Genomic DNA, 20,049 nt, shown 5'->3' with positions numbered 1-20,049 from the left:
CTCCGGCGCCGTTTCTTTTTGTTGATCGTGATTTCCAGCACAGGGGTATCAGGTAAGGCCTTTTCCTGCTCCTTTCCCTGCTGAAAGAAGAAAGGATCAGCCTCATGGAGCTGTGATAGGTTGTGCGATTTTGCTGGTGTCTTTGCACACATTTTTTTTGTCTGTGGTGCATGAATCATAGCGCTGATTTGCACTATATTTCCTTCACTCGTTTCAGTTTGGGGCACTTTTTTAAGTATTTCAATGGGCTGCTGGCCCTCTGTGGACTCCAGGTCAATGGCGGGCCTTCGTACTGAGAGCGCCTCTACGGTGGCTTTGGCCGACATTCGGCTCTCCTTGGCGGTGCGCTCGTGCCGCTCCCCTCAGGCTCACCACGCCCGCCCCTCCCTCCGGAGGAACCAGGGAGCGGGAGCGAGAAGGAGGAGGCAACGGGGGCTGGCGTAGCTCTCGGCGGAGCTTCTTGGAACCGTGGTGACCAACCGGGGGTCCGCGACTCCTGCTCGGCTCCTCCGCGGTCCCCCGCCGGCTGTTCCTCCATTGCAACAATCTCCGGCGAAGGTAGGAATGGAGGCTTCAGTTTATCTTCTGTTGGTATGATGGAAGTGTCTTTTTGAGTTTTTGTTGACAGTTGGCGATTTTTCTTAGGGAAACGCATTCCCAATTTGTCAGGGGCTACTATTTGACGCGTGAGGGCACTGCGTAACAGGCGCCCTTCTTCCGGGTCCTGGGTCAGAACATCTTGGTCCACAGACTTAGGTGAGTCAGCAAGCCTGCCAGCCATGACAGGCTGGACCCGGCTGGACCTGCGGTCTTGAAGCCCGAGTCAAAGGTTTTGCCGGACGGTGCAGCCAAATGGTATAATAGGGGATGCGTTTTTTTGTTGTTTTGTTCTGGGGTCTTTGGTTTATCTCAGGTGGCCGCTTTCACCAGTTGCGTCCACGTATGGAGTCAGTAACAATATGGTGTATATTAAATTACTGGGCACTACTCACGTGTGTTCATGGCAGTAGCTGTGAATTACCATTGGTGATTAATGGAAGCGTGTTATACGGGGGCAACGTTTATCGGTTTGCCAGGTGTCTCACCGGGGTTCAGTCGCTCTCGTTTGTCTTGGTGATCCTTGGTGATCCTTTTCCTTCGCCAAGCTCGCAAAACGAAGGGGTTAAGGCAGGGGGTTAAGACAGCCGTTTAACCCGCGAAAACCCGTCGAACACCGGCAAACACCACTTGCCCTCTGCTTTCGCTACGCTTTCGCTCCAGGAAGCGTTTATGAAAGGATTTCCTTTCTGCAATGTCCTGCCTCCAGGCAGTTAAAGTGACAGTCTCTGGAATAAGCAGAGGGGATTTCCGACACCGGCAAACACCACTTGCCCTCCGCTTTACTTTAATAAGTCAGCTTATTAAAAATGTACTAATGGAAGAGGCCAGGCATCTGAGACCCATGGGCTTCGATTTAATCGCTTTGAGCGAACCAATGCTAAGAATTATAGAATTTGAACCAAAAAAAACTGGAAGCTCACCACGATGGGCATTGGGCAACTTACAAATGATGAGAGAAGCCGAACAATATCGATTCCAGGAGCTAGGAGGACGGGTGACAAAAAGGACTCACCAGCAGCTGGGTTGAGGCAGCCGATAGAGAGGGGGAAGGTTCCGAAGAAAACTGGAAGTGGTTAACTGGGTTATTTGCGCAGAAACTGAATAAAAATGTACTACAAGACCTTGAGGAAAACCCTCTTATTCTAATAAATTGGAACACCAGAGGGTTCTCGCACTTGTTCCTTAAAGAAGATCTAATAACAAAGGAATATGACATTTTATGTTTTCAAGAAACATGTTTGAGAGACCTACCTTTACTGAAGGGATATACTGCATATCTAAATCCAGCATTAAAAGGTCCCAAGGGAAGACCAACGTCAGGCCTCCTAATTGCAGTAAGGAACAACTTACTTTTCCAGATCTTGGAGTTGAGCAAGAGCCATGCCCATTTACAGGCTTTGATTGGCACAATTCCTGCTGGTCCAGACAACAAAACAAATATTAGCGATCATGAATGTATACTGGAATCCAGCTAATAAGAAGCTAAATGATCTACCAGATCAGGTGGTAGACTGGATAAATACCACAAGAGAAAAATGGGGCAATTCACATTTCCTGATATGTGGTGATTTAAATGCCCAGTGCCGGCCTGACGGCGGTTATGAAACAGACTGTGAGTTGGCAAGAACAACAGCCGCAAGGAAAAGGGGTAACCAGTGGAGCAAGGCTATCACGTCAAGACATTTATATTTTAGCAGATACCATCAGTGGGAAGATGTTCCATACCAATACATGGAGAGGGAAGAAGGGGGCAAGATTATTGATTAGATCTGCGTATCAGAAAATCTTAGGGTGGCAGTCCACAGCCTGGTGGTTGAAGTAAAATCTTAAAGTGACCACAACCTTCTGAAACTAACCTGGTCCTCCCCAACGAGAAGATTGGAACATAGTTATCCTCTGGACCCTGAGGTATCTACAAGAAGGAACAGACTAGGGATCCACCCAGAGCAATTAGTGACTCTTACAGACAAACTAAACGAGGCAATAAAGTGCATGAAGACCACCATAATACGCCAAACACTGGACTACAAGGCCTTGTTCCATACATTTGAATGTAAGAAAAGAACAGGTCAAAAATTGGGATTCAAACTTCAACACACTTTCGATTTACCTACGTGGGAGAAAATAAAAGCTATCGCCAACCAGATACGTTTACTAAAAAAAGATGACTTAGCTTAGTCACTAATCAAAGAATCTTAAATTAAACAACATTACAGGAACTGGCGGAAACATCGAGAGAAGGTGATTTTGAAACAGGAAGCTGAAAATATGTTACAGTGCATCAGAACCAAAAATAGGTCTGAGATCTGGACCATTATTAACACCCTTGCCATGCCGCAAGAGGCTCTAGTCTCAAACCCAATCCCTGCTGTTATTTGGACGGCCCACTTTTCAAGCTTCTTCGACCCAAATACATCTGAATATCCATCGCCCCACAAGGACTTGAGTACTTAGGCCCAACAGGGTATAAACAAGCCTGTTTTGGAAGCGATTGAGAAACTCAATAACTCACGGATGTCCGGCCCCAACTGTTTAACTAATGCTATCTTGAAGCAAAATCCTGAACAATGGTCTGAATTTGTAATGTCTCTCTTTAGACACATTATGGAAGTACACGTATTACCAACATCATGGAAAACAGCAATAACCATACCAATCTTTACAAATGGTGACAGGACAGACCCAAGCAACTACTGACCCATTGCGCTGCTTGACGTAGTTGGTAAAGTATTTGCTTCTTTGGTCCTAAAGACCTTGTGGAAATGGAGCATTGAAACCAACCATAGAGACCCATGGCAAGCGGGATTCACTAAGGGAGTCCGAACACCTTTGAATATTTTTCTTATCAATATCTTGAAAGCCCAGACAGAAAGAAACAAAGGCAAGAAGATCTATGCCGCCTTCATTGACTTGACATCGGCCTTTCACTCTGTTAATCGTCCAAGATTATGGGCGAAATGATGGCAATGGGGCTGCCCTCTATACACACTTGAAGTCATCCAGGGCTTCCACTCATGCACTTCGATGAGAATCCGATTGGATAGATCTGAATTGTTAAGCAAGAAGATTCTAACCAACAAAGGCTTGAAACAGGGCTGTCCAATGGCCCCGGAGCTTTTCAACTTGTTCATCTCAGACATTGATCAACCTTTCAGCAACATCAGATGCTTTCCGCCTAAGATCAGTGGTGTGGTGAATGAGATACAGAGGCTACTATACGCTGATGACGTGGTCTTGGTTGACCAGACATCGGTGGGCCTGCAGCGCCAACTGGACGCCCTCCAAAACTATGTTGAGCAAAATGGCCTCCTAATTAATCCAAATAAGTCCAAGATCATGTCATTTGGTGCAGGAGCTGGAGGTCGACGCAAGAGAAGCAAAACCTGACACTTACAGGGCAAGGTAATTCCCCAGGTTTCGTCATTCTTATACCTGGGTGGTTTGCCTGAACACGAGCTGCAGCCATCTGCCCAGGTTGGTTCTTCTGACAGCAAAAGCAAGAAATCTTGCAAGTCAAGATCAAATGCTTCTTAAAGATTCTGTGGTTTTTCACTGGATCCACTCATCACCTTCGACCGTATGAAAGCCCTTCCACGTTTAAGTTAAAATGTTCATTCCATGAGAAAAATTGGTCCATCATCGTTCCGAAAAGTACTCCTATCCAGGCGCTTTGAATGGAGTTGGGGTTAACATCCATGAATACGGTGGTTGTGTGGAAATCACTATCTTTGTTTAGTAAATGTTTGGAAGCGCCGGAGAGAGGTGGCTTCTTTGCCATTAGGGAAGCGTTAACTCACAACAGCGACACAACGCTAACCGAATGGGGTAAGATTTGCCAAGCCATTATAACTGACTTAGAAGAAACCACTCACACATTACGTAATAACCCTGATAACATCAAGAAGAAACTTTACAGAAAAGACTGGATTGAAACACAAGAGGAGAGGCAACACCTGAAACACAATGGGAAACCGCTCATAGAAGCAAGGAAGTTGAATACCCTGCCCAAATACCGTAAAATTATTTCCAAACTGGTTCTTCAGGGATCCATTTCTGAGAGTGAGATTAAACCTACTCCCAACCGCTGAAATTCAGAGCAGAAGAAGGAATGCCCTGATGAGCGCTATGTGCAGATTGTTTGAGAAAGAAAGTTCAACGGAGACTCTGAAACATCTGGTTATGTGCTGCTCAGCAATGGAAGATGCAAGGAGTATTATGATGAGCAAATTCACGAAAAATAATGCCTGTAGATCAAAAGAAGACTGGTGGAAGAAACTTAACGGGAAACCAAACTCCAGTGACTCTGGCCTTGGTGAAATTAGTATTAGAAATGTTTAAAAGAATAGAGAAATAACATCTAACGGTCACAGTACCTGAAGTACTGTATATGTTCTGTTTTATGGCAAAAGGTTGTTACATTTGTAGAACCAAATAAAGTCCAATAAAAAAAATAAAAAAAAATAATCTCAGTGTTAGTCATATTTCATATTATTTGCTATGTCCTTGAGGTTCACTCACATGTCCACGGGGCGCATGCACTTAATGTGTATGTTTCTAGGAACAGGTGCATGAGAAGGATTTAACTAGTGGTGTCCTTTCAGAGGTTTTAGGCCAGCCTGGAACTTCATTTTTTAAAAAGGGGGGGGGGTAGTGAGGGGCATATTTTGATGAGGGCTACTAATACAATTCATTCCAGTAATGCAGACATCTAGACCGAGATCAAATGATTAATACAAACATAGTGGATGACAAAATGATTGCTTTTAAATGAGAGGCTACACAACTTAAGGATGTGCTGGACTGGTGTTTATCCAGTGTGGCACTAATCGTGTATGCATGACAAGTGAGTTTGCTTCAGCTGATTGCTTGTTCTGGAATGATTCAATGAGGTACAAGAGCAAATACCTTTTCAGAATCAGAGCTATTCCTAAATTAGAATGCACAAGTACGAACCAATGCCTTTTCTCTTTGTGTCCCCCTTGGCCTCTTTTTCGATAAACAGAAAAACATGTTTGTATCAATAGCAGAGGAAATGAAAGTTGCAAGAAGGTAAACCTATGGCCGCCTCTTTCGGAATAATAACTGTTTGTAAAATTCTGCGTTCCTCTGTGGTTCTGATGCTAATGAGCGAGAAACTGCTGCCCTCATCACAGGATATTTGTTCTAGATATGTGATAGAAAATAAAACCCAAGGGGTGGCTCTAGATCAAACTTTGCTTCTCTGGGGTAAGAGATGTGACCTAGATGTTTGGACCTGCGCAAACTGATTTGCACTCGATTTTTGTCTGTTTCCCTAATGACAAAGACGGACTGAAAAGCAATTGCTGGAAAGCAGCCCAGCTGAATTCACAGGAGTTGGGGAGAATCAGAGTGCAGAGTTGACGAGCTTGTGAGAAGTCACGCCTGACCTCTCGAGAGAAGACGCGACCCGGCGTAGGCGGGGACTGCCCGTGAAGCGCCATTGTGACCACACTACCTGGAACAGATGCCAAGGGAGCCCCGGCATTCATCCTGACATTGGTCCAGCATCAGCCTGCAGCTGGCACATCTCGACAGCCTGCACCATCACATCAAGATGATTACTTACAAGCACAAAAGACAGTAAGAACAAGTAACCTGTTACAGTTAACCAGTGTGTGCATGATCATTGAGTGGGCCACAACACAAAGCTTTCCAGCCAACATTTTTGAGTTACTTCAGTGACTACACCTTAGTAACATGGGTGTACCCATATGTGGGTGCCAAGCTTGCTCTGCCTAGGGTCCTTAGCTGTTCACCATTGATACAGAAATGTATCTGGGATTATGGGTGCTTTCATTTTGAACAAGTGTGACGTATTAGTTAGGTCGGCCGGCTCCTTCAGAAGTTGTACTGATACTGATCGGAATATGGCACATACAAGATAATAATGATGGAATGGGAAGCTGCCCAAATACATTCTGAACAATTTCTGTTGATGAACCAACCGGTCGTTCATTGGGATATTCTCAGTGACAAGAATGCACAGACCCTGCGCCCATGTTTAGTGTGCCCAGATTTCCAAGCTATACTTAACTAGGGAGTTCAAAAGAGGCCAAAACATGTCTGGGTTGTTTGTATTCTGTGCAGAAGGGATGTGATCTATCTGTTAAGAGTGCTTTGAGGGTGGCATGATAACGGATTTGCATATCGTTTTTCCTTTATTCCGTGTCCAAGCTGAGATAAAGAATTATACTATGAAATAGAAAGCTGCATTGGGGAAATAGTTTTTTTATAACAACATTTTATTGTTTTTTTCAAAGCAATATAACAATTACAACAATGCATATAATTATAAATTATTTCACGGTGGAGTGTCTCTCGAAATGTTTGTGGGTTGAGGGGACTATTGCTGGCCTTATTGCCATTATCGATGGTCCATGTTGTTCATAACTGGGTGTGAACCTTGTCTTTGACGTGTTTTGAGTGAGATCCAGCGTTCAATGAAGTGGGCTACATTGGAGCCATCTGGTGAGTGGGGGCCTCTTTGTGAGGGCTGGGAATTTAGCCGCGTAGTCCATGTATGGGTTCATATGTTCAGGGTTCTGTTCAGGGAACCTGCTCGTATTGCCGTGATTTTCTCGGCTACTGCTATGTCTCAACATTTGGACCACCATAGAGCTATCGAAGGGCCGCCTTTGCCTTCCCACAATCGGGCCATTGCGATTTTTACCGCTAGCAGTAGGTGCGTGCATAGGCGGGGTATTTGCCCTGAGATCGGAAATGCCCTGTTTCCAGTTTCACCCAACAGGACAATTCCTGGGTCCCAGGGTATGGAGAGAGCGGAGATTTCTTTAATATGTTTTAAGATTTCTTTACAGTATGCCTCTGCCTTTGGGCAGGACCAAAGCAAGTGAAATAATGATCTGGGGATTGGGCAACCACGCCAGCAGGTTCCAGGGATATCCGGGTTGGCTTTGTGAATTTGGGTTGGGGTGATATAGTATCTATAGCAAAGTTTATAACCCCCTTCCCCGTTTGTGATGCATTGCGAGCTTTCGTGCAATCTGGCCCATATTTTTCCCCATTCTTCCCCCGCTATTTCTCACCCAAGGTCCTTTTCCCACTCTAGCATATATCTTTCTTTTTTTGCGGGGTCTGACCTGTCTAGGATGCTGTAGATGATCGAGGTCCTACCCCTACTGGTTGGTGTTGTTAAAGAGAGCTCCAGCGCTGTCAGTTCTCTAGAGCATTTTTCTCGGGTTATCCTGTGGGACATCCAGTGCCCGATTTGGGTATAGCGGAATCTTTCCCGCTCCCCCACTCCAAATTTTATTTTGCACCTCTTGAACGTGATGGGCGAGCCCTCTTCCAAAAAGAGGCTAGTTTTACCCAGCCCACCCTCTATCCAGACTTGAAAATCCAGCGGGGGCCTTCCCGGTGAGAAGTCAGGGTTATTCCAGACGGGGGTCAGGGGTCCCAAGGCGCTCTGTATGCCCCATTTCCGAGCTGCAGCTTTCCAGCAATGGACTGTTACAGTCGTGGCTGATAGGTGACCGCTATTTGCCTTTCGCTTTATGTTTGGTAGGTGTAGGAGATCAGATAATTGGACCAGACACCAGAATTCTTCGATTTGCTTCCATTTTGGGGGGTCTGTTTCTTGCACCCAGGAGAATGCATGTGATAATTGAGCGGCTAGGGTGTACCTAGCCATGTCTGGCTAGGTACAAATTTTTTGTAAAAGTTTGCAGAGAGGCCATCTGGGCCAGGAGCGGTGGATTTGAGGGTTTTGATGGATTCGATAATTTCTTCAATATTGATGGGGGCTTCCAGGGATTCCAGGGATAAGCCCCCCCTGTGCTTTCCCCCTCAGCATAATTTGTTTGTTAATTCAGGGTTTTTTCCCTCCCCATACAAATTCTAGTATTTTCTTTTGTAGAGTTTTTAGGTCTGGGCCCGGGACATGTATTGGTAGTGCTGCGCAGTGGTACAGCCATCTGGGAATCAGGTTCATTTTGACGGCGGTAATTCGCTCGAACCAAGAGATTTCATGCTGTTTCCACCTTTTAATGTCGTTTTACAGGTCATGGATTAATTGCGGGATGTTGCTTGAGTACAACCGTGTTGGGTCTTTTGTGATTTGGACCCGAGATATTCGATTGCACCCTTAGCCCATGGGATTGGTGACAGGGGGGTTAGGGAATCTCTTTCTTGTGTGGAGAGATTGATGGCTAAGGCTGAGGACTTAGATAGGTTCACCCTGAATCCTGATAGAGCCCCGAATTCCCTAATTTCCTCCCATAGTGCTCCCAGGGATGTTGCTAAGTTTGATGCTGTGATTAATACATCATCTGCGTATAACGCGATTTTGTATTCTTGGTCTCCCACCGTTATCCCTTTTATACTCCCGTTCTGTCTAATTCTAGCAGCAAAGGGCTCCATAGACAAGGCGAAAACCAGGGGTGAGAGTGTGCAACCCTGCCTGGTGCCCCTAGATATGTGTATATGTCCTGACCTGGTGCCATTGACCCGCAGTTGCGTCATGGGAACTTGATAATTAGCCATCACCCAAGTGGTAAAGTTGGGGCCAAAGCCAAAATGTTCGAGAACCGCTTGCATGTAACCCCAGTCTACTAGGTCGATGGCTTTGTGGGCATCAAATGAGATCACAGCCATCCCTACCTTCATTTTGTGGGTGCTTTCAATTATATTTATTGTTCGCCTAATGTTGTCGTGGGTCCCTCTTCCCGGAATAAACCCTGTTTGATCTTGGTTAATTAAGAACGGGAGGACTGGCCCCAGTCTCCTGGCTAGTACTTTGGCGAAACGCTTGCCGTGATTGTTCAGGAGTGATATCGGGCGTTAAGAGTCAGGTAATTCGGGATCCTTCCCGGGTTTATGTAGCAGGACTGTGAACGACTCGGCCATTAATCTAGTGACTGATCTTGCGGACAGGAAGGAGTTAAATAAGACGGCCATCTGGGGTGCTAAAATTCTGGCAAATTTTTTGTAAAAGTTTGCGGAGAGGCCATCTGGGCCAGGAGCGGTGGATTTGAGGGTTTTGATGGATTCGATAATTTCTTCAATATTGATGGGGGCGTCCAGGGATTCCAGCTGGGGTGAGCTTTGAGGGGGATATAGCACTCAGGTATTCCGGCAGCTTGTATAGAACCGTAGGATCTCCGGACATTATAGATTTATGATGCCTCATCAGATCATTGATTTTATCTATCTTGGAGTAGTGCAGCTTCCCATCTTCACCTCGTAGCTTGAGAATGTTGTTCCGGCCGTGGATCGTTTCTAGCTTCTGCGCTAGTACTTCATTTGCTTTGTTCCCTTTGCTGTAATAGAACTGTTTTGTATAAGCTAATGATTTGACTGTTCGGTCGGCACAATGCATTTCTAGAGCTATTTTAGCCTTTCTCAGGGATCTTTCTACTTTTCTGGTGTAGCGTGCTTTCAATTCCGCTTCTAGTTGGACCACTTCTTTTTCCAGCTTAGTTGTTGCGATGTTTGATATTCTTCTCTGTTCCGCTCCTGCCCCGATCAGCGAGCCTCTGACTACCGCCTTCATTGCGTCCCAGATGACATTGATAGGAGAGGTCTACGTAATGTTCTCTTTGAAGTAGTTGATTATTGTGTCCTCCACTTCTGTTCTGATGCTTACATCTAGTAATAGGGAGTCGTTTAATTTCCAATACCTCTGAATAGGGTTTCTTTGGCCTGATATGGCTAGATTCACGGAGACTGGAGCATGATCGGAGATCATGCAGGTATGGATTTCTGCATGGTTTACGCATGGGAACAACACTCCGGAGATTAGGATAAAGTCTATTCTTGAATATCCTTGTGAACATTGGAGTAGTGCGTGTAGTCTTGTGAATTGTCATTAAATAGTCTCCAGGCATCAACGGTCTCTGTTTCTCTGAACAGTTTAGCTAGGGATAGAGCCTGTGTGAAGTCTGCGTTTGTGGTGTGGGGGGTGGGGCAGAGTTTTGTCCAGCTGCGTGTTTGGCACGGAGTTAAAATCCCCACCAATGATCAAGTGGCCTTCACGAAAAGCTGAGCTGGCTGGAAGAAGGTCCGCGATGAAGCTGGTTTGAGATGTGTTGGGACTGTAGATTGTGACAATTGTGATGGTAAGCTCTTCGAAGAGGCCTTTGAGTAAGAGAAAGCAGCCCTCTGGATCTCTTCTTATTGTGATCTTTGACAGCAAGACTTTGTCACTTAGTAATATCGTTACCCCCCCTTTTCTTCTTCCCTGCTGTGGCGAAATAGGCTTTCTTATATCTCTTGAACCTTATGTGGTGTTCGTCTTCTTGTAATAGATGGGTTTCTTGAAGTAACACAATGTCTACGGATAGTTGATCCAGCCGGTGTTCCACTGATCTGCGCTTTCTTGGTGAGTTCATCCCTTGGATGTTCCAGGATAGGATTCTTATTTCGTTTGTATCAGCCATCACCTACTCTTTTGTGTTGAGTATGCCTCCTATTTCGTCCCCCACCTGGATCTGTAAAGTTAGTAAGCGGGCTCTGTGGTTGTATTGAAATGGTATTTTTCTTGTTGTTGTTATTGTATGTTGTAATGCTGTAAGAAAAGGACATAACTTGAGATGATTAAAGTCGCAGACTTTAGATGTGTCCTTTTAAGACCCCCCCCCCTCCCAACTTTGAGCTGGTAGGAGAAACGTCATCCTACTGCCACTGGGAAACTGGTGGCACCAATACGCTTGATGTTGGCCAACTGGGCTGGCAAAATGAAATTTGGCAGAGCTTAGTCATTGCTCTCGCTTTGTTCGAATGCTGGTGTGTAACTTTCTCTCTCACAGGTTGCCTCGTTGTCGATCCTGAGTGAACGCTGTTTGAGGATTGAGGGCCAGAGATCCCTGGTGCCATTGAAGGGTACTCATCCCATGTCGCTGTCTTTCTTAGGGGGGCCCCGGAGTCTGCGCCGTCTGTTGGTTTTTGTCCATTCTCCGCCCAGAGATTTGTCCTGGCGAGGGTGGTTTGGTTCTTTGGATTCGGAGTCCACTTCTGCTCTCCTCTGGCCCATAAGTTTCTCCGCTTCTTTCATTCATTGAATTTGTCTCTGGGATCCCTCCCATATGAATCTTACAGAAGTGGGGAACCCCCAGTGGTATGGGATTTTCTTTTCGGGTAGCCACACTGTTAGTGGCTGCATAGTTTTCCGTTTTTGGAGAGTTGAGTTCGCCAGGTCCTGGTATAATGAAATTGTAGATCCCTGGAAGGTAATTTGGCGCATCTGCCTTGCTTCACGCATTATATCCTCCTTTACTTGGAAAAAAAGTATCCTCACCAGAACATCTGGGGGGAACGTAGATGTTTTCCTCGGGATCGTTCTGTACACCCGGTCTAACTCTAGTGGTGAGTTGTCCGGTAGGGTAATTATGAATCGAAAGAGCTCCGATATGTAGGATTTCAGGTCTGCTTTGGGATGGAGGATGGGATTCCTCGAACCCAGATGTTCCTTCGTGATCGGTTTTCTAAATCCTCCTGTTTTGCTTCCAGAGTGTTGCATCTCGCCTCGAGGGCAGCTATTCTGTCCTTGTGTTCATTTTTGAATCTTTGGTCGCAGACCTCCGATTCCAGTTCAGTAGTTCGGTGTTCGACTTCCCCCACCCTTTTGTCCAAGGAGTTGATTTTCTTAGTGACTTCTTCACCGGTTTTTTGTATTTCCCTAGTAAGTGCCGATAATAGGTCTTGAAGATCGGCTTTAGTGGCTACTTGTGATGGGTTGAGCTCTGGTACAGCCGATGCGGGAGGACTATTCTTGCTGGAGACCTCCGGTGGATTCATCTTTCTAGACCTTTCAGTGGCTGAGGTAGCCATGAGGGCGGCAATGTCTGTTTGTTTGGCTGTCTTCCCACTTTTAGACATTTTGTCGACGGTGAATCTATATGGCTTAGCTTCTGTTTAGATATTTCTGCTTCTCCTTCATGTGCTCAGTTGTGGACCTGGTGCTGAACTTCCATCCCCCGATATGGCTATTGCCGGCAAAGGCGTGTCACTGTATGCTCCTTGGTGACTCTTGGGTAGTGCTGAGGTGTTTGGGTTGTGGGGAGGATATGTTGGCGTGGGTTCAGGCCAAACGGGCTCTGCTGTCAATTGTTACTTGGTACTGGGGCCAATTTGCTTGCAGGCACTAACTCTGGGGACCCACATGAGTCAGTACCGGCTACGTTCCCCTCCCGACTCCTCACCTCATATCCCTGGAGCTGATGTGATGTGGCTTCTGGCGATTGCCAGTGGCAGGTGTTGTGCGATTCCTCTGCTTCGGGAGGGCCCCCCCCTCCAGGACACAGCTTCGAGGTTGTGGATTCCTCAGTGCTCACGTTGCGGGTGATTAAGTGGGTGGGGACGAGATTCGCCAAGTTGTCCCCCAGGTGGTGTGTACGGTTGCGCTTGCTCCGGATGATAAGAGTTTCTGTGTGCTGGGATCACTCTCAAGTGTCTGGGGTATCTGAGGAGCGTGTGTTGCTACCAGCCCCGGAATGCTACTCCGCGCAGGGCAGAAGCTGACCGCAATCAGGTAAGGGGGCCCGATGATAGTCCTGGGTTGCGGGGCTCCCTGCAAGCCCTTGTGCGCCACTCCGCTGGTCCCCCATGGCGCTCCGGAGGCTGCACAGGGGTTCCCCGCCGGGTGCAAGCAATTACCTCCGCAGGTCCGCGCTTCCGGTTCTGCTTCAGTTCTGGGTGCTGGAACTTTTGAGTGCTGGGCTGTCAGTCCGACTCCGGGGGCAACCCTCTGCGCAGGCCCGCAGGGCTGTCGTTGCTGGCGGGCCCGAAGACCCAGAAACCTGGTCAGGCTGCCGATGAGGGTCCGTTCCTCTGGCCCGGTGGGCCCCAAGCTGGGCGCTGTATTCCTGGATGGGCCGGCTCCCCTGGTGATGTGGCCGGGTGGGTCCCTGTGTGTTGCTTCTGGATCCCCTTAATGTCGGAGCTCATGCAGGAGACCCATGCAGCTCCCCAGCTGCTGGAGGTTCCAGGTCGGGTCCCCGGGGAGGTCTGCGGGTGCAGGTGTTGGGCGGATAGTAGGGTGCGGGGAGGAGGCCCCGGCCTGTTGGGAACAGCCTGGACGGGTGGCTGGAACAGTAGCCCCCGCAGGCCCGCAGGGTTAGAGTCACCGGTAGTGCTGAGGACCCGGATTGTCAACCGGTAGAGTATCACTCCTCTGCTTTGATGGGCCGGGGTCTGCTGCTTGAGGCGGGCCCGGCTGGGAGCCCGCTGTGTTCGTCCCTGTACTTTGCTTTACGTTCTGGGCTCTGCTTTGATGGGCCGGTATGATCTGCTTGAGGTGGCCCTACTAAAGGCCGCAGCGCTCGTCTCCGCCCCACGGGACGGGATGCAGCAGGCGTTTATGGGGAAAGTGGGCGGGGCTGAGAGAAGCTGCTCCTGCAGTGATCCGGGCGGGCGCACACTGAGCCTCCCCCCGTGCGTTCAGATTTTCATGGTGCAGGAGTCAGCGACTCCGAGAGGGAGCCCTGCGGGAGACAGGCGGGTTCAGGTGAGTGGGGCTCAGCCAGCGGACGACAGCTTTGATCCAGGGCCACCCTTGCAACAGATCAGGATGGCGGAACACTCAGCAGGTGCAGCGATCACCCGCGGCAGAGCGACAGGCGGGCTGAGCTCTCCTGGCGGCTCTGACGGTTTTTTAGCAGTGCTGAGTTGCCGCTGCACAGGAGACAGGGGAGTTGCGGGAGCCAGGTGGGTAAAGACGAGTGGGTCCCAGCTTGCGGAGGAAAGCTGCGAGACGGGGCTCCTCCTGTGACTGCCGCGGGGATCCGCTGCGAAGAGTGCCGGGGTAGGGGCACAGTAGTCCTGGCTTGTAGGTCTTTCGATGGGTGCAGCGGCAGCCTACGGCAGAGCGGCGAGCAGGCTGAAGTTACATCGGCAGTTTCGCCGGCTTTAGGCATCGATGTTGTTATGCCAGCCCCTCCCCCTCATGGAAGGTCTCCAGGCCTTGGGGATGCAGGGGCCATTTAACCGCTGAGTGAGTCCTGGTGTGAGAGAGGTACCGCATTAGGTCGGATCAGCGTCGGAGCTGGGACCCACTCGAGCGGTAGCCGCAGAAGGTTTCCCCCATCAGAAACTTCGATTCCGGGCTCCGACGGGCTCTGGAAGCAGCACTTTTGGCGAACGGTGCATTGGGCCAGGCTTGAGCTCTTATGCAGACATGCCGATCGAAGCAGCTCAAGGCCAAGCCCCTCCAGAAATACAGGTTTTTATGATGCATTTAAAGCTTTCATTCCATGAATTATTAGTTTCAGTTGGTCAGGTATGCCTAGACCTGGGTCCCCAGCAAACCAACGCTAGTTTCCTGAGCCCGCAGATCGCTGTTGATGCTACAATGGCTAGACAAATGTAGGGGAATGCGTGTTGTCCTTAGCAGAAGGGCTGTGACCAAACAGGAACTGCCCCCTGTGTCTGGGCACAAAAATTGATATGCATATTACACGTCCCCTTCTGTAATGGCACAGATGGACTTATAAATACAGAATGGAAAACTATCTAGAGGAATAATCTCTGGCAATGGATAATTCATACATTTCCATCTATCACTATTTGTTTTGTTCAGTGAAGATCCAACTGTCAATGTAAATGCACCTCTTCAAAGGAGAATCACTACTGAAAACTTAAAGCAGACAATGTTTATACGCTTGCTTAAAAAGTTGACAGACTCTGGAGCCTACTTACTCAATACTAAGCTAACTATGAATATTACACCGAAGCAAAACATCTCTAGTTTCAATGCGATCCCCAAATCATCCGAAAAAACACTGACGCCAGACTCCCCCCCCATGACCCTCCTAGGTAGGGAGCTGCTTATGCTGAACGTGTTACTGTTTTGAAAGATAACGGAGACAATCGTGAAAAGCACACATTTTTTTCACTGTACTCAGCGATTGCTATTTGATGCATCTCATTTCTTTAATTTAGTCAACAAGTGTAATCTGACCCCTGAGTCTGAAAAGAAAAACATGTTCTCGAATTATTACCGAGCACCAGGTATGTAGTTCAGAATCGTTGCATACGTGTTTAATCTGTCTCTATAATCAGGGATCTGCAACCTTTGAATCGCCAGATGTTTTGGACTACAGCTCCCATTAGTCCTAACCAGCATTATCAATGGTGAGGGATCATGGGAGCTGTAGTCCTAAACAATTGGAGAGCCGCAGAGTGCTGAACCCTGCCTATATGTTTGTAAATCTGGGCTGAATGGTGCATTATCTAAAAAAAAAAAAATCTATGGTCTTTTGTCCTTTTGTCCAACAGGGAAAGGGGACACACTCAATACATCCTTTTTCCCACAAAGGTTCAGCAAAAACTGCTAAACAGCAGAAATCCTAAGGTTATCGTAAGTAATTCTGCTCTTCATTAAAAAATCTAAAGTCTGTCCGAATTAACCTGAAGGCATGATGCTTAAACCCCTGTGATACCCATCTTTCCTTTAAACCCAGTTATTTCATTATATTTTAAGATGGTGCAAGTCATAAATCAGTCACTATAGAGTGCGATTATTTCCCGGATACATACATGTTCACATGATACTTACGCAGTGTAATCCTTGCGCAAACTCTTCCTGAATGCCTCTGCCTCCTTGATGACATCTTGATAGGTTGGAGCAGATGGTGTTCTAGTATTGCAGTCAAGGCAAAACAGGTTCAGTTTCAGATAGCTTTGGAATCTAATTGGAATGGCTCATCCAAGTTTATTCTAGTAGTACATTATTAAGCGTACAATGTCACACAAAGTCCAATATTTCACACAAGAAATGTGTACGCATTCAGTACTTCCTTCTGATGTATAAGCACACTGCAAACCAGTCATTACAGTGATTGGGTCGAAACGCAATGACATGTACAATGGCAAACGCCCAGTGTGTAAAACGCTATTTGAAGTCTCCTCCTCTGCTTGGCCTTTAGGGGCTGAATATAATGAAATACCCGCATAGATTAACCCCAAAGAAGGATGGTGAGACACCTCCCCCAAACACCTCTGAAGAATGCCACACACAACAGGACAGTCAGCACTCAGCGCTGATAGGGCACACATACAATGTCGAAAGCTGCGGTTTGCCAAAAAGAAAACAACTAACAGAGTAACACTATGGTTGACCCTTCATCACTCGGTCATCATGCTGCTGGTTCTCTTTTGTGGTTTGTCTCCAAAGGCTTATTACTTTAAAAGCTTTCTTGGCAAAAGGAAATATCCAGGAATCATTAGATTCTGTTATTTCACATTCACAAATACAGAGCAAAGCGGAAAGGCAGGCACAACTGGGGAGTGGCATATGCATGATAGCTCCCTTGTGCTACGTTAGCTGGCACTGTGCTAAAAACCTAAGACGCTGTACAGCCATTCCTAAATGCTGATTTCACACCGCTAAACTAAAGCCAAGTGTCTAGCAGACCTAGAAAAACGACGGTCAATGGCGATTCCTTTGTCGGGTTTATCATTTTCATTGCATTCACAGAGTGTTTTTTACAGGTCTACCTGGAATCTGAAAGTCACATATTTCTGAGACTTCTAATGAGCCGGTCATCCAAATGAGGAAATTTGAGAAGAGTTGGAAGACGCAGAGGTGCAGTCACTGGGTCAGGGTACTTGATGAACACACATGGGCGCGAATTGACAATGGGCGTCATTTATCACAATCCTCAGGAAACATCTGAGGGAGTGAAAAATTGGTTTGGGACTAGGGGCAACTAAAAGTTCACAATGACCAAGAAGAACCAATTACTTACCTCTGGTAATGTTCTTTTTACTGGATTTTCCTGCCACGGATTCCTCATCTTTGATATTCCAATATCCTGCTTACGGTTTCCAATACTTTTTTCAGCAGCAGAGGATGTTGTGTGGCTTTGGGTCGATGTCCCTCAAAGTCTCCCATACCCGCACTCGGACATGAGATCGACAGTTGTATGAATAGAACGCACTGCGCCTGCTGCCACAGTTCTAGTTTTTCCCTCTTTCTCACAGCCGACTTGAGAATATATAACCTGCATGGGCGTTGAAAGAGAGAGAAGTGCATTACAAAAATTCATCCACAGCAAGAGGGGGGCTTTGAGGGCGACGAGGAATCCGTGGGAGGAACATCAAGTAGAAAGAACATTACCAGGGGTAAGTAATTTGTTCTTCTAATGGATTGCGTCATCCCAAAGATTCCTCGTCTTTGATAGACTTCAATAGCAGTTAGATAAAAGGAGGAGGGACAAGTGGATTTTTGTTACTGGTTTATATTGAGCAAAACAGCCTTCCCAAACCTAGCGTCCTGACCCAACAACGTGTCCAGAGAGTAATGTGTTGAAAAGGTGTTTATCGAAACCAAGTTTTGGCATTACAAATGTCCTGCAGCGGCAAACCTCTTTGCAGAGCCAAAGTGGATGCCACTCCTCTGTTAGATTTTCAGGGTCATCTTTCCCAGCCAAAGAATACCATTCTGAAATACCCAGAATGGTCCAGCAATATTCATGACTTGACCCAGTCTGTCTAGTGTAATCAACAAAGAATTGATTGTCTTGCCTACCATTTGCCAATCTGGCAATATAAAAACTCAGAGCTCTTTTTGGGTCAAGTCTGTGGAACCTCTCTTCCTCCTTGGAAGGATGAGGTGAATAATAAAATGCTGGCAAGGTCATATTTTGTGTCAGATGAAATTCAGACAACACCTTGTGAAGGAAGGAGGGGCAAACCCTCAGGTCTACCTTCCGCTTCAAAAAAATGTAGTGAAAGGAGGTTTACATGAAATAGCTTGTGGCTCACTCATTCTGCAAGCAGAAGTGATGGCCACTAGGAAGCCTGGCTTGAATGTCAATAATCTGAGCAGACCAGAATGGAGAGGTTCAAATGGCACTCCCATTAGAAATGTTAATACCTAGTTTAGATCCCAAGTCAGGACTATGAAAGTGACATTTGAGTAGAGGCAGGTCTACCTCTACTCAGGTGGAACAAAATGTGTCAGTCCCTTGAGGAACTGAATGGCAATGGGTATTTTACAATAACAGCCTTGCTCTGCAGTGCATTTAAAGAAGGATAAAGCCACCAGGTACCCCTTGGCAGTAGCCACCTACTGCTCCTAATGGGCAAAGTGTAACAAAAAAGAAAGCACTGCAGGTGTATCACAAGTAAAAGGTTAAATATCTTCAGCCCTAGACCTGCTGCAAAACGTGTTCCAACAGCAGTGATATTGTGGTTTTGTTGCTCGTCTTCTGGCCTAAAGCAACACCTCCATCACGTCTTCCGGGAGGTCCCAATCTTTGTAACCTAACCTCCCAGGGACAAAGTGTGAAGGTTCAGAGTTCTGATTTCTGGGTGAAGGCGGCCTACTTCTTGCAAGGGTAGGTCCACTCTCTGAGGAAGACGAAATGGAGGGCAGATGGACATGTCCCTAAATTCTGGGTACCTCGTCTTCCTGGCCCAATCTGGAGCAATCAGGATCATGGACTTCCCGAACTTCCTGATGATATGAGGAATGACAGGGACTGGTGGAAACGCATACAGGAGTGGAAATTCCCAGTCCACTATGAATGTGTCCCCTAGAGTTCCACTGAGAGGAAATTCCCTGGTGCAGAACAGGCCACATTTTCTGTTGATACTGCAGGTGAACAGATCCACTTAAAAGGTGCCCCAAAGGGAGAAGATCTCTAGAAGGACTTCCTGGGCAGCCAACACCCACTCATGGGGGACTGTGCCCTGCCTGCTTAGAGCATCTGTTGTTGTGTTCTCTTCCCCAGCCAGATGAAACACCGAAAGATACATTCAGTTTTGAAGTACCCAAAACCAGAGCTACATTGCCTCCCAGCACAGTGGTAGTGACCCTACACCACCTCTCCTATTGAGTTAATGCATGGCCATTGTGTTGTCTGTCATTATTATGAGGTTCTTCTCCTGTAAGAGGCTTATGTGTGGTTTTGATTCTGATGAGGCCCAAAATCTGCTGATCGTGAAATCACTCATGTGAGCTCCCCATCCCGTGAGAGAAGAATCTGTGGCTACTGTCAACTCCGGCCAGGGTTGCCAAAAAGGTTCCTCTATCATCACATTCTCCTTGCACGGCCACCACACGAGATACTGTGCAACCTTGCTTCAGATTGAAGATCTGTCATCCTGCCTGAGAATTGTGACCATTGGGATCTGATGGCCCACTGGCATGACCTCATCCTTAGCCAGCCTGACACCAGAAAATGCAGGATGCCATAAGACAGAGCAACCTCAGAATATCGAAGGGCGATAGATGTTGGGTGTTCCTGAAATTTCACCACCATCTGCATGATATGTTGAGCCCTCAACTCGAAAGCCTTTCCCGAGGAACAGTCCAGGTCTGCTCCAATGAATTACAGCTTTTGGGAAGGGGTCACCTGGGTCTTCTGGAAATTGATGGAGAAGCCCGTTTGCGGAGAGAGAGGCAGGTGCTGTTTGGATTTTCCAGAACCTGTTTGGGAGAACCAGCTCTGATCAAGCAGTTGACTA

At 47.1% G+C, this 20,049-nt stretch overlaps 1 protein-coding gene across 9 annotated transcripts in view; it reads right to left on the bottom strand.

Moving 5' to 3' along the window:
• The window catches only part of FAM227B (family with sequence similarity 227 member B), a 1,598,354-nt gene that overhangs the window by 201,711 nt on the left and 1,376,594 nt on the right, over positions 1–20,049 (bottom strand). For all 9 annotated transcript variants that reach the window (XM_069624770.1, XM_069624767.1, XM_069624774.1 and 6 more), the window contains one exon: positions 16,133–16,213. In XM_069624770.1, the coding sequence (XP_069480871.1) occupies positions 16,133–16,213 (81 nt within the window). The remainder of the gene's footprint in view (positions 1–16,132; positions 16,214–20,049) is intronic.

The sequence above is a fragment of the Ambystoma mexicanum genome, chromosome 11 (assembly GCF_040938575.1).
Source record: "Ambystoma mexicanum isolate Mex_15411 chromosome 11, UKY_AmexF1_1, whole genome shotgun sequence".
NCBI classification, from domain to species: Eukaryota; Metazoa; Chordata; class Amphibia; order Caudata; family Ambystomatidae; genus Ambystoma; species Ambystoma mexicanum.
Note: the sequence above shows the minus strand (reverse complement) of the source record. Positions and strands in the feature narration are given on the sequence as shown.